General features: G+C 33.4%; 1 protein-coding gene across 3 annotated transcripts in view; it reads right to left on the bottom strand.

The window, feature by feature from the left end:
* Positions 1 to 1119: 1119 nt before the first annotated feature.
* The window catches only part of LOC111032990, a 28506-nt gene continuing 13841 nt past the window's right edge, over positions 1120 to 15784 (bottom strand). For 2 of the 3 annotated variants that reach the window (XM_022313511.1, XM_022313510.1), the window contains exons 2-11: positions 12788 to 13376; positions 11192 to 11421; positions 10372 to 10677; positions 10146 to 10250; positions 9117 to 9389; positions 8055 to 8466; positions 3997 to 4406; positions 2421 to 3288; positions 2062 to 2319; positions 1120 to 1954 (exon numbers count right to left, since the gene is read on the bottom strand). In XM_022313511.1, coding sequence (XP_022169203.1) covers positions 1866 to 1954; positions 2062 to 2319; positions 2421 to 3288; positions 3997 to 4406; positions 8055 to 8466; positions 9117 to 9389; positions 10146 to 10250; positions 10372 to 10677; positions 11192 to 11421; positions 12788 to 13019 — 3183 coding nt within the window. In that variant the 5' untranslated portion in view covers positions 13020 to 13376 and the 3' untranslated portion in view covers positions 1120 to 1865. Of the gene's footprint in view, positions 1955 to 2061; positions 2320 to 2420; positions 3289 to 3996; positions 4407 to 8054; positions 8467 to 9116; positions 9390 to 10145; positions 10251 to 10371; positions 10678 to 11191; positions 11422 to 12787; positions 13377 to 14671; positions 14923 to 15784 lie in introns of those variants that run through there. The other variant, XM_022313513.1, reaches the window with a different exon arrangement.

Genomic DNA, 15784 nt, shown 5'->3' with positions numbered 1-15784 from the left:
CCATCAGTATAGTGAATGTAAGAGTGTAAATCCACTTTTAAAAAAATACAGAGATTTCAAGGCTATTTCAAATAAACACACATTCCATGAATAAATAGGTAGATAGTTATTGTCAAAATATGTAGTTAAAATTTAAAAAAAATCAATTAATGTAGCAGGCTGAAATTCGAATTGATAAGAAAATATTAATATGATAAAAGGGTGGCTGTTGTTCTTAACAAATCAAATGATACAAACACTACCTGAATTATAAAAATTTACATCCGAAAAACAAGTATAAACTTACAGGTAATCTTATGGCCATTACTTTTATTAGTGGGTTAGTCACGTTGAACTGAAATAACTTGTTTGTGAATGAAATATGAATAAAAAACCTCTCGATACATTTTTTTCATTCATATATATTTTTTCGAATCTTTTTTGACAGATTTTCGTGTAAAGTGAATTATGATGTATTCCATAGGTGAGAATTTTTAATCAATGTCCAATGTGTAACATTGTCGAAATATTTTAACATCTTCACAAATTTAATTTAATTTTAACAGCCAGTTATAATAATAATTATTAATACTTATTAATAAGTTACTTATTTATAGTCTTTAATATTCTACAGGATTAAACTACTTGATTCAAAATCTTACCTATTAGTCATCTACAATGTATATTCTACCATTAGAATCACATACATCCTGTTAGTACTCTGCACAGTTTGCTTTTGCATAGCCAACACCAGAACCAAGCTGAGGTTCTCGCAAGAAACTGTGGTGTAACAACATAAAAGTGATCTAAGCTGTGGTCTTTAATAAGTCAGGGTATACGTGGAGTTGAAATGGTTGCATTTAGTGATGGGTGGTGTGGGTGACTGGTGATGTAGTAATAGAAGACGGGTAGACATGCGTACAGAATTATTTACGTTGAATTGTTAATTATGTTTCTGTTGATTCCAGAACTTGAGCAGTGAAAACTTTGCACCCATGCTCACAGATAATAGGGTTCCAAACTGTCGGAGCTCTCGTCTACTGAAAAACCAAAAATAAATATACAATGTATTAACTAGGATATATAAAATAAAACATTTTTAATATCTAAATTAAGTAAGCTTACAAAATTCTTCTTATAACTGTGATTACCGCTTCTCATATTCATCCCTAGAAATTGTTTTTCAAGTGATTGCAATAGCAGTGGTCTTCGGGTGGAAATGCAATTGGTGTTCGTCTGGAGTCACATGTTACTTTTAGTTACAATGAAATCAACTATTGTAAAGAGTCACTGGGATGTTGATGGAAGCAGTTATTTTTAAACCATGGCCGAGGTTTAGTTACAGTTACTTATCAGCATATAAATTCAATGATATATGTTTATTCATCTTGAAGTTTACACTTAGGCAGTCGGACAAAACTAGTCTTCAACCACGTACGATGTTAAGGCGAGAAAGTCTTGGTGGATTTGGTTTTTAATTGCAGCCAAAGTCCATTTTGAGACAATGATTTCTTCTTAAATTCTAATATTAATCATTCTTAATTTTTTTTTGTATTTGATACATTGAGTGTCCATAATATTATTTTATCAACACAGTAAAATATACACATTATTTATATACATATTGTACACGTTTAATTGATAAACGAATTACTCGCCGACCATGTTTATTCACCAGTTCTTGTTGCTTCAGAAGTTGGAAAAAATTTGTTACGGAAATATATTTAATGTATATTTATGGTCGTCGAGAAAATGTGAGTTTAACGCCATCACCGGGCAAAATTAATTATTTTTAACAAAGTCATCGAATTAAAATATTGTTTTTTTCATTGATTTTATTTTCGATGAATTTAGTTTTGGTATTAAGTAGTTTAATGGATTTATAGTTAATCAAACGTGAGGAGAGGTAACCCCGTGCCTGTCTTATTTGATGACGATGGACCTCCAGAAGTCTTGGCATTCACATGCAGCACATCTATTAACCAAACAACAAACAAACGAACAATTATATATAAAATTAATTTACTTTTTGTATTTCAATATCTGTACAAAAATGTATTTAACAAGTATAAGTTAGCTCACCTTCTAGCACCGTCCACCATGGACAGGCCACAGCAGTAAATGCGACGCTCAACGCAGGTGGTGGTGGTGGGGGTTCGAGTGGCTGAGGTCTGAATTGTGGTAGCGGTAGTTGCCGATGGAATTGCTGTTGGTGACCAACGGGTTGCTGTTTTGATTGATGATATAGTTGGCGATTCGTAAAGACAGGTGTCAGTGATTGTGAATCGCAAAAATGTAAGTAACTATCGTTTACTATCCTCGCCGGTGTAGCTACTAAACCTGTAGCAAATGAACAAACATATGTTTACAACTCGATGATGTATTAATTATTTAAGTTGGTTATTATAATTTATAGTGATAACTAATAATGTTATACTTACAGTTTTGATGTGGTTGTTTACGCCGTATATCGGTGGCCATAATCTCGGTCGTCCATTCAACCATATCATCGTCTTCAGGTTCTACTGATGATTCACTCTCACAGTCATACCTGTCCCAATCAGCTACAGGGTCACCGGCGTTTCCACGTTGCGACCATTCACGGTCAGGGTCTTGGCCAAATGCCGCGGCAGCAGCAAGCACACCAATAAATTCGCCATCACTATCTTGTTCATCAGAGTTTGATTCGCCATGGTCAGAGTTTGATCCTGATCCTGAACCATCACTATTCTCGTCATCGGTAATGGTGCAGCCATTTCCTCCAGCACTAGAACTTCGACGGCGATCTACGGTTGTGATGGTCTTTCCGCTTGGCTTTTGTTTTATATTCCTATAACGTCTTCTACGCCGCTTGTTTTTAGTTCGTGTCCACCAGCCACTCGGACTCTTGTGCACGTACTGCACAAAACCCGATAAGGCCGCTTCGGCAGCACAGTAATAAGGTATTGGTGGAGGTGGTAACAGTTGAGGTTTTTGTTGATTTCTATTTTGTTGAATGACGCTACCACCACACTGATCCAATCCATCGCTCTCTGACCAGGCCCGATGTGGATGCTGCATTCTTCCAGATTTTCCTGGCGTCGATGCTACTGATGATAGTCCTCTTACACTTCCGTATCTATTCGGTTGCTGTTGTAATCGGTTTTTGTACTCATGCTGTTGTTTTCGGGAACTTTTCTTTCCATACATGCTATTATAATTATTGATCTCATGCTGTTGTTGATAGATCTGGTGATGCTGGTCTATACCACGGACATCGTCCTCCAGTTGATCGAAAACAGATGTCGAGCATGGGTCACTGAGTCGTCTCTATAGTTAACATAATTAATAAAGACTATTTCACTATCATTAACTGATAAATATTACCTGTATTATAAAAATATTTAAACCCAAATAATTTAATTAATTCTCGTTTCACAAGAAATGTGCAGTATAAAAACCAATATTGATATTTTTAGCTTAATATTTTAAATGCTTTGAATTTGCTGGCCTAACCACATAAGTTAACTAATATAAGTTTGAATATTAAAATTAAAACTACTGTATACAGTAAATTAGAAAAATTACTAGCCCAGCCACATATCGTTGCATATTAAATATGCAGTTTAGGCTCAAACTCAATTAAGAATTACCTAGTTTATATTTGTATAATTTTGACAATATATAGGCTCGTGTTTTATAGATAATTTATATGTGGTCAATTGTCTTGGAAATACATCACGTTCCAAAATCATTTCAGAAATATAGGTATTTTTTAGTGGTTGTTAATAACCATTATAGTGCATAACAATATTATTATTTCCATTATTACTATCGTAGTGGAACTATTTGTCTAAGATGACGATCTCCAATTATAATGGATAGCTATAACAATTACTCCCAGTAAAACTGACATACAATTCATATCATTTTCAATCCTAACAAGTAACGGAACTTATGAAAACAAAATATGTTTCTGCTTAATAGTTTATATTTAAGAAGTTCTAATATATTAATGAACAACGAAAGATGTATTACCGGTCTGCCGTCTTTGCGTCGTTGACGCTCAAGTTGTTGCTGTTGTTGCTGTTGATAATAATAAGATGGAGTCTGAGGTGTCTGCTGCTCGCTGCTGGCTGCCGTTTCATAATCCCACCCGTAATCATAGTAGTCGCCAGGTTCAGAAGCTGTGGCTGTTCCAGTGTAGGAATCGAGCTGCTGTTTCTGGTAACCAATCGCTGTGGAGTAATCATCGTTAGCTTGGTCATAATACGCACTGGCGGAAAAATCAGGGTCACGATCGTATCCGGTGTCACCGTAATCGTCCTCCCCATCACCACAGTACTGTTGGTGATGGAGATGGTGATGATGATGAAGGTGGTGGTGGACGTGATATTCGGAATTACCATCGACACCCGAGGAAACTGTTTCCTTTCGCTGTATTGGTGCTGTTAAAGAATTAATTACATAAAATCCACGTGATTAGCAAACATTTTGTGTTAATAAAGTAAGAAATGAGTAAGTATAAAGAAAGAATAAAGTATTGTAATTGTTATCATTATCATCATAATCATTATTGTGATGATAAGCTTTTAATGGAAATTACTACCTTACATAACCCAAAATCCTTGCACTCAGTTTATTCAATCCGATGTCATGACAAGGGCACAAGGCTGGAGTAGAAAGCAATGTATAAATAAAATAAAATTTACTGGTCTATTTAAATGTAACTAACTATTTAAAAATGAAATATTTAAGCCTTAAGGTGTATAGTCGTATAGAATTATAAAAAATGTATTGACGTTCACAATAAATGTCATAACTGGACTTATGTGTATCTCCTATGGCCTAGAAATATCAATCATTTATTGTATGACATATTATAGTGGCTTTATAAATAATCAATTTTGTCTAAAATAATTATTTACATAATACCAAATAACATTAATAATTTTAATGACCAAACAATATAAAATATAAATATTATGTTCTAAAATAATTTCAAATAAGTTTGTTATAATTTTAAAATAAATGTTTCTAATCAAATGGAGTAAGAACTACTAAAACCATGCTTTCGACTAAAATATAAATACAATTAATAATCTATATCTATGGCAATCCTGAAAAATGTATGAAATTAAACATTATAACACAGTAGCTTGGACGCCTTGGTACATAAGGTGGCTATTATACATTATTAAATATTTGTCTAACTTTTTTAGTCAAATATTTGTTCCTGTGGAAGAAATTTACTGTGCACATTGTGAACAGATAAAGTTGGGAGGAAATTTTGTTATTAAAGATATAAGTCCAAATTGTTTGTATGAGAAGAAGGAGTAACGTCTATAATCAAAGGAAACTGATCGTGTGACACTTTGATATTGATTTCTCAACTACCAACTATTGTACGCTACTACTGTACGATTTTACTAACATACACATGCATTGGCGAAACCCTGTATACGAATACAATATACATTACACAGAGATACTTAGTAAAGTATACATGTTTGGGTTATTTCTCCGCTAGTCACGGCTGATCATCCTAGCGCCACCGTCAGATCACAAAATATAGTGTCGTTTTCTGCACGGAGCGCAGGTTTTGACTCACCCGCACACTATTTCAGTAGATTGTGATCTATTAGTAGTTACTCGTACTTGAAATCCTAACATATATAGGTATACTTCTATTGAATATCAATACGCCGAGAATTACTATAATATATGCAAGTGGACTTTTATCCGTATAGAATATTAAACAAATACATAAACATTTGCATTATCCTAACATAATATTAATAAACTCGATATACCTACACACGGTTTAAATTTTCAAAGGCATGTGTCTAGTTGGAAAACATCTATAATATTTCTCATTTAAAAATATACACGGTGGTGGACGAAAATAAGTTATTGGCCAGTGCATAACTTTAAGACGACAAATATTTTGAAATCACTGATATGTCCCGACACCGTTGTTTTTCAGACATCAGACATATATTTTACCTACTAATATAAGTATGGTGCGGTAGTTGTAGAGGCACTACGTTATATACACCATATTATTGTTTTTAATTTTAAAAATAATTTTTACAAGCCATTGTTAAAATGCATGATACTAAACAATCATTTTAGATCTTCCTTCAGTTTCCACAAAAAATAATTTAAAATTTAAATCATGCGTTATACATATGGCGGGGGTGGAGGGCGGTGCCAGTGCTTGCATTCAATATGGTAAGCTCATTGCCAGAATAGCTACCTGCAGGATGGGCCGGATGTATCTAGATCTGTATGCCCCGCTATTCCCGTTATTTAAGTAAGAATCATAGTGAGAATCGTAACATGACCCCAACAGCAATAACATGATCAGCAGGACTAGTAAGGATACACCGGCAAGTGAGGTCACGTAAAGTTTCTAAAATTAATGACGAAAACGGTCAAAAAACTACTTTACAAGACAAGCCATAAAATAAAGTTTTCCTGCAAACAATGAAACAAACAAATATTGAACTAAATTTAGAACAATTTTTCCACTTAAACAAAAACAAATTTTCTGAAGTGTTTTATAAAAAGAATTAACAAACATTTATGAGAATGTTGCAAAATGGTTTAATGGTTAATGTTGATGAATAGTACAAAAGAAATTTATTGGTACATTAATATAATATTATTATTATGGGTACAGAAATAATAAATATTACATTTTATAAGGTCTATCACATAATATTAAACCTATGTAATATAATATTATATCATTAATATTAATTTTCTTTATGTTGTAATGTTATGTTTTAAAACGTATACAAAAGAATCGTATCGTAAATTAATAATAAATAAAAATAAATAAATTATTAGAAGCAAATAGTATGTGTGTTTTACTGTTTTATATGTTGTATACTTAAATGTAGTTGTGACTTAAGATTAATCATAATAATTAGAACTTTGATTTCCATGCATTGGATTTTTTTGTCGTCCGTTTCTTAACAAATACAGTGTTACCGTTACGTATCTAATTAGTTCGAATAACCATTAAATATTTATTATTATTTAGTGCCATTGAGTTAGTTGAGATACTAAGCTTAATAATATATAATAATAAATACTCAAGTGCATTGTGTATACTGTATATAAATAATAGTAGAAAAAACTACAAAGTATTGGCAACGGATTCAATCAATTGTGAGTATATAATCAAACATTATACCTATAGTGGTATAATTTTAATGTGTTGTTTAAATATACGTAAAAAAGTTTTTCTTTTTGCTAAAGTGTGTAATCAAAAAGTTACAAATATAAAAATTGAGATGATAACATTTCACTTGAAAAATATGTTATGACATATGGTACCAAGTATAATATTAACCTGGAAAACGTCATAAACAAATTGAGGCATACACCAAAATTTGGCTGAAAAATTTACTAAATGCCATGCAAATACAAAAGGGTAACTGAAATACTAAAAATGCAAAAGGTGTCTTAAAAAAATAATATCAAAAATTGGTGAAGTAAGAAATTGGGTACAGCTGGGTTCGAAAGTGTCCCAATTTTTAGATGTAACATATTCCTATACAGCAGTACAATAATTGGTACAATATATTGATAAAAGATAGCCGGTTGGGGCAGTAGGTATCTTCCATGGCTATAAGATCAAACAAATTCAGGACAAAGAATCCAAACCAGTTTTAAAAATCCATATACCATTTTAGATCGATCAGTGAGTATGTTGGAATGAAAATGCATTTTTAGCATGTACAACACTATACGATTTGAATTCCTTTAATAATAATTTAAAATGAAACATCCACCATGTGTGTACAAATGAAAAATATATAATTTATGAATTATGACTAAACGTTCATATTTTACATTACAATATTTTTCACTAAAATTGTTTTAAAACTATTCGTATAATGTATAGAGCTATATTCAATTCCTATCTTTACACATTTGGAATTCTGGGTCAAAATCGTATGTGACGAATGTTAATTTTCAGATTTTTTTTACAATCACATAAAAAAACAATTACGATAACAATAATTATAAGAATCACAAACACCGACGTTATAGCCAAAAGGTAAAAAAACGTTTACACTTACCGAGCGTGACAGCCATCTGGGCCAGGCCCTTCGTGTAGTCGTAGGGATCGTCGCCTTCGACGCTGACGTCAGTAAAGTCGAAGTCGTCGGCATCGCGATTTTCGTCGTCCGACGATAATTCACCATCGCCGCTGTCCTCGTTGTCACAACTCGGACGGCAACCGCGCACAGTCACGTACTCGATGCGATCGGCGTCGGCGACGGTAGGGTTGGTGGAAGAAGCAGAACCGTAATAGTAACCGTTATCTCCGCAGTCAGACGACGACTGTCCAGAGTCTTTGCCGCCCACGAACAGGGCCGTCAGCGAGGCGGACAGGGCGGCGCCCAAAGACGATTTCTTGCCTATCCGTTTCCGTTGCTGTTGCCGCCGCCGTTTCCTTCGTTGGCGTTCGGCTTCGCGGTACAAACTCATCTGAAAACACGCCGAGATCACGAAGTGCTAAACAGCAGGTGTCGTTACGTAACAACGTATTAAACTCAACAGTGATTCGAGGACAGTATCAAAATTGGATATTCTAATCGGCTACTGAAACTGGTATTGAAAATAATAAAAAATAAATCATAGAAAAGTATTTTTTTATTTAAAAGAAACATTTTAAATTTTGCATGTTACAATGGGTAATGATTAAAGTTTAATATCGTACTAAAAAAATATCAAACAAGTTCAGGATTTACAACGAGTATTTGAAATTATTCATTATAACGACAAAAAATCGTATAGAGATTCAGGTTCAAATCATTATACGAGTACACACATAATATAAGTATACATGTATGAGGATAATTTAGATAGGTACACCTTCTGCATGGAGAATTGACTATACATTATTCACAATTATTCCCAGTTATTATCCCCTCCCCTTACACTGAATTGGTCGTGTTAGATTCCTTATTTAAATTATATTTTGCCATGTTCAATGTATTGTGTACCTATGTTGTCTACAGACATTTAACACTCCAGAGTATGATTACAATTATAACGAAATTTTAAGAAAAATAACTATTTAACTACTTAGAGGAGTTTTTACACTAAACATTAGGGCGTAATGGTAAGTCAGTTACCTTGCACTCATATGCTGCGCGCACCGCGGCGTAAGGGACGGCGCCGGTGAACAGAACCGCTCTGTTTAGATTCTGTTGCACTTTGACGGGCACGGATTTTTGACGACCGTACAGATTGAAATTGCTGCCATCTATATCGTACTCATCGTCGTCGTTGTCGTCTTCGATGTCGTTATGGAGGTATTCTTCGACGACGGTGGCCGGACCTGGCCAAGTGGCCACCAGCTCGACGCACACTGTCTGTCCAGGACGAACGACCACCGTGCGGAATGCCTGCGTTACATTATTTAATTTTATTGGTGACCATACCCCTTTAATAATTATACCAATCATAAGAGTATGACAATTAATAAAATCTGAGATCACTATAATAATATTGATGTTCGAATTTCAAAATATTTTAAATACTATTTTTTTCTAATAAAAATGTTATTAAATTGTAATAAACTATTATGCAGAGAATCATATTTCTAAAAAAAGTTCGGAAAAAATAAACCTAACGTAAAATTGAATTCACTGTAGCAAAATACGTAATTCACAGAGCTCTTTTCTGCATAACCAATGATGACTAATGTCGACTGCCAACGATGTCGGTGTTAAATGTCAAAGTAGTTGGAAAACATGTTAAGTACATCAAATTATTATATAATATTATATATACCGTATTATATACAGAAATTAACGATTTGTTTTGACTTTCGACGAATGAAAAATAATTTTTATCATTTACCTACAATATATCACTGAATTAAAATAATTGGCTTTTTCATCATTTTCGTTGTTTCAACAAACAGTCATTTAAATAAAAATGAAAAAATATTGACCGAGTTGACTAAGAAACGTATTGACTGTTCTAGTAATGAATTTATGTTAAAAACAAAAATATTAGAAAGTCAAAAAATTAAACGTTCACGGTTGTGAGGCACCATATCTATCTGGTATCACTGGTATCTGTGACAAAATTATACACTCCGGAAGATTACTCTACAGTGTAGAGTCTGCACAGTAATAATATTATATAGTACCCACCTCAGCGAAATCGTCGACTGCCCAACACACGGCGGGGTACACCGGCCGTTCTCTAGGTCCCTTAGCCGCGTCCATACGCCGGCCACTTGTTGATGCGTACACTGTCTGCTCGTTTCAACATCGTGAACAAAGAGGAAAACAACCAACAACAACAAAAATGAATTAGAAAATAAGAATATCGATTGTTTTCAAAATAAAGCAGATAGTCTGGAGACACTGAACTCACGTGTACGTGGCGGGACAGCAGCTGCAGGTCGTATTCGCAGTCTTCCTGCCCGTCGGCTGAGACGAATTCTCGCGATCCGTCAAAGCCACTGAAACAGGCAGGGGCAGCTGCCTTTCTGGGCACACGCGCACACACGGCCACTGTGAGCGTGTACCGCAGCCGATGGACGATGGCGTTCAGGCACACCGTGTGCCTCCACAGGACCGCCGGATCGCCGATCGGCAACATGGTCGGCTTTTGCTGCTGTTGTTGCTGCTGCTGTTGGTTGTGCTGTTGTTTTCGGTAAGCCCGGGTGTCGTAAGTGACCTATACGCCAAGGCGGGTGGGTAAAGAAAAGTCGAAAATATAAATAATAATATCTTTTAAGCTATAATATTGCACTAAGTATAGCGTATTGTTCCCATTAATACATATTCCATCGGTATGGATAGCACTAAACTTGTTATCGAGTTGGATTGACATTGCACCGAACACATCGACGTTTGATGACAATACTGTATGGTATAAGAGTAAAGGGTACCTTCTTCAAAGATTCAAATTTATTGAGTTAACAGAGTATCAAAAATAGACAGGACAGCTGATTGAGCTTAAGAATATTAAGGAATTTGTGACTCTTAGTCTGTTAAGGTAACACAATTTAGCACTGAACTTTATCAATCCCAACACTTTGTGGAAGTCAATTTGTATAATAATATATTAAAGTCTATTAATTATAACCTACACAACTTTGCTTTGGAATCCGAAATTATAAAATAGATGTGGATGTGTATTAGCCTGATATTAGGTAAATATTAGGTACAAAATGTATATGCATCCTTACCCGTCGCCGACGTTGTGAAGACAGTCGGCGTTTAATGCACTTGCGTTTATTTCGCCGGCGCCGCACGAAAAACAGCAAATCATCTGAGTCGGCTGTGGTGGCGGTCCTCGTGCAGTCCTCGTCGAACACAAAGTATCGGAGGAACACGTCGGTCCACCAATACGCCGAGGCCGCCTCGTCGTCGAGCTCAGATCCGGTGGAAGTTACTCCAGTTTTAGTCAGTGCTCCTTCTAAAATGAAACCATACGCATTACAAGACGTATAAATTAACGAAAATGAAAATGTAAACTTTAAAAAACCCGCGAACTAGGCAGGACCGTAATAATAAATGGTTATGGGTCGGCAAGTCGTCTATAATTGTTGTGATTTTGTATTGTGTTACAAGACGTACTAAAAATCAATTAAAATAGCAGTTGATTACATAAGAAAATATTTGATATTATAAGAAAACAACGAACAATAATCGATGACCACTCGCATTACCATTTTGGTATGTCTACTCGCATACCCCGACACCGATATTCGAATGTCAAAATAAAAAACAAAAGAGAACATCAATGAATTGTTTATAAGTTCAAATTTATGAGGTAACTATCGTATAACGATAGTATTTTATACTTTTCAAGTATGTATAACGATTATGGTTAATTTTTTTTTCTATATATAAAACCGAAAACAAAGAGTAGTCGTTTTTAATTCTTTTTAATGATGTATTATTAATATTATACACAAGTTTCATTCGTTCGATTTATATAGCCTAATAATAAACTCCTAGTCAAACTCTTTAATAAGTGGGCTGTGAATTTAATGCACTAAAGACCTTGAAAAATGTCAAAAAATATAGTATAAAATTCATTTAAAATGATTTTTAATTTATTATAATTCATATTAATATTACGTACAGGATATTATACATTAGTACATTACATGCATAAAAAGTGTTTATTTAATAAAAAAAAAAATAGCAAGAATGTTGATTGAATTTTAATTTTCTATACTTAATGCTATTCACCTAAAAATTTAAAAAAAAAATTTAGAAATAAAGAACTTACATATAACTTGTAGTTATCTAGCAATTGCCTAATTTTATCTCGACTTACATAGTATATATATATATATATACACAGCCTGTGTACTAAAACAAATTTCTTTTTCAAACATTTTTTCCGTCAATTGACTATACTGGAAAATTAATTAAAAAAGACCTACAAATGCACAAAAAAGACCTAAACAATTAAAAATGTCAAAAAATGCCAAATAAAAGTTGCATAAACGGATTTGTAGTTACATAATTAAAATTATGTACTTACAAAGCTACGTTCCACAATCACCAAAAAATAAAATGCACTTTTCTACAAACTCACAGCCTAATTAATAAGCAATGTCGAAATAATTGACGATGTTTCAATACGTCCAATTGTTATATTTGCACAGTCTATGTTGATCGTTATCCTGCAAGTCTGACATGGATTGCCGAACAATATTCCTATGCCCACCAACTATTGGGTTAACCGTTAACGAGTAAAAAATTGGGTGGAATACCCACAGCTGATCTTGTAAAATAAATAACATTATAATATAATGTAAAACATTTACCTGTGGCTGAAGTTGCAGCTTGACGTTGGCCGTCTTCACGGCGTCGTCGACTTTGCCGGCCGCCAGCGGCCACACGTTGCCGCTCCCTCTCCCGCTGGAAAGCGATGTCCGCCAGCAGACGGTCAACGGAAGAAAAAGCGGCTGTGGTCGTAGTACGCTGACTGCCGGCGCCGTCCACGAGCAAGGCGGACGGCCGGCGCCTGGCGAACGCGGGTGACGTGGACGTCTGCATAGCGACGTCCGCGAATTCGGCGCGTGTAGTATTGCCGACGGTCGGTGTTGTCTCGTCAGTCGGCGATGGTGTTTGTTGTTTGTAGTGGTTTGTAGTGGTTGTGGTGATTTGTGATGATTTGTGGTGATTTGTGGTGATTTGTGGTGATTTGTGGTGGTTGTAGTTGTTGTTGGTGGTTGTGGTATTGTTTTAGGCAATTACGGATGGTGACGATGTTGTTGCTTGTCACCGACGGATAAGTGGCGGCGTCTGGTTGTCGCGTGCTCGGATGTTGGTAGCGGTGGTGGTGGTGGTGGCGTCAAGTTGTCGCTACCGTTTCTGCTACTGCCGCCGCCGCCGTCTCCGTCGCCGTAATATCTATACGTACACGGAAGAACATTTCGGTTATTTAATATTTCTATTTTCGATATGCCGTCACTCCGACCAAGCCGAAGTTTCAATAAACCATGCAAACATAATGCAATATAAAATAAACCAAGAATGCATAACATTATTAATTGTCGGGTAAAGTCGGTACAAGGTTCATTCATTCGCTTTTAAATAAAAATAAAAATAATGTAAAAAATACGATCAACGATATAACCGCTAACCGGTTGCGGTAAATCGTGATAAAAAAATAAAATATTTTATATAAGCCTAATATTTATATGCATGCTTTCTTTTTTTGAAAGGTTCTTTTACAAACTTGGTTAGTAGTGTCCATGAAACACCCCATGCAGTGATACAAACTATATTTTTATTAGATTTATTGCATATCTTTTACTAATATATTAAGAGTAACTCCATGATGCATATTTTATTATATTGTTTTAACTACTAATGCAAACATTAAAACTTAGAAGTGCATATTTTGTGGCATTCCAGGTATATTTTTGAACGAAAGTATAATAATGTTAAGAATAGATTCCGTGTCATATTACTGTGACAATTATTTAAATTTCATAGAATCGCTGAATTTGTCTCTGAGAAAAACAATTTAAAAATCGATTAAAAATGATATGTAAAAATTATTAAGCATATAGAGAGGTACATAAAAAAATACCTATCTTCTGTTTTCTTATTTTATAAATTTTAAAATTAAAATAAACTTTACTTTTACTTAGGTAATGTCTGTTTGGAAATAATTGGTCATTTCATTGCACATCTAACTATTTTATCGCAAACCGAATAAACTGAATAAAGAAAAACCAAGTCCTAGCACAAATAATAATTTTTATAAAATACAGCTACTCAAAAACGAGCACTCGTAATGTCCAAAATAATTTATGATACAAAATAAAAATATAGCAGTCCAAGCTTAAAAAAAAAAAAGAAAAGAAAAACAAATATACTATTGTTATAAAGTTATGCTTGTGTGTATAGTATCTAATATAGTGGGTTGTATGTGTGTTGAAAAACGCAAATTCACGTGCGTAAAATAGTGAAAATCGTTTGATTATAAAAATGATTCTGACGACGTCTTGTACATAGAGATTCAATAATTTAAGTCTAATGGTCGTGATGATGTAGGCATAACTTCACTTAATAAGTCATATATTTAGTAAATATTATTCATATTTTATTATTAACAATTATTAACGTGCATGTGATAACACCATTGCTCACTGAAAACAACATTGTGTAAATTATATGCAATTCTAATAAATACGCACCTACCATCATCTGTGTCGGGAATCATGTTTTGAATTATCTTTCATCTTTTCCAAATAAATTGAACTGTAGATTGTAGATACGCGATTTTTTTCAGATTAAAATAATTTAAGAAAAGATTTATTTTGAAAAACCCTACGAAATTTAAAATGCTTTATTTTAATAGAAACAAATGATTTATATTGTACAATTTCTAATTTAATTATTTATAAACACAATAATTATGATATTTCTTTTTACAATTCGATAGTAGAATAGTTAAAAAAAGAAACCATGTAGGAAATGCACAAGACCAGTTTATGAATACGATAATATTTTACCAGTATAATTTAAATAAGTATTACTATCTAGCACCTACGTATTATAATAGATTACTGAAATATTGTTATTCAAATTGTAATTACTATTATATATTTATATGAGACTATATTCAATTCCTTAATTTTAGCACACTAAACTTAGTATTAATCGAATATAAAATAAATGTCAGATTTTAATTCCAAACAGTATTTATTTAATAGAATGAGATCATAAAACGTACGAATCATTGAAAAATATGATTTCATTTGTTTAAGCTAATTGAGTGAAGAAATGTTTTTATACAAAAAATGTGGAAGTATTAAATTAAGTTTATTTTTTTTTAATTTATACATAATATTATAAGTACCTACCTAGTAATTGTAATTATAAATACCTATTGAGTTTTACATACATTAAAATTATGCTTATAATTAATATATAAAGTAAATTGACTTCGCATTTTTTTTAGTACCTAGTCTATAAGTTATTATAATTTGTACAACTAAAGTAAAATGTATATTTTAAAAAGTTTCCAAAATATCATATTTACAGCTAATATTTTAGATAAACTTAAAGTTTGTTGAAAATACAGTGGTGCAATATTTATCTTACAACTAAAGCTTGAAGTTGTATGTAGGTAGACAGAGTAAATAGGAACAAACACAAATGTAATAAATACAAAAATGTAAATACAAGATATTAACAAATACAAAAAATGTACATAGACATTTGAAGTTCAAAATTTGACGAGATAAGATAACGAAAATTTACAATCTTTCTCTCCAACAATTGAAGTCATAGTTTGTTGAAATTCA

The sequence above is a fragment of the Myzus persicae genome, unplaced genomic scaffold (assembly GCF_001856785.1).
Source record: "Myzus persicae strain clone G006 unplaced genomic scaffold, MPER_G0061.0, whole genome shotgun sequence".
NCBI lineage: Eukaryota > Metazoa > Arthropoda > Insecta > Hemiptera > Aphididae > Myzus > Myzus persicae.
Note: the sequence above shows the minus strand (reverse complement) of the source record. Positions and strands in the feature narration are given on the sequence as shown.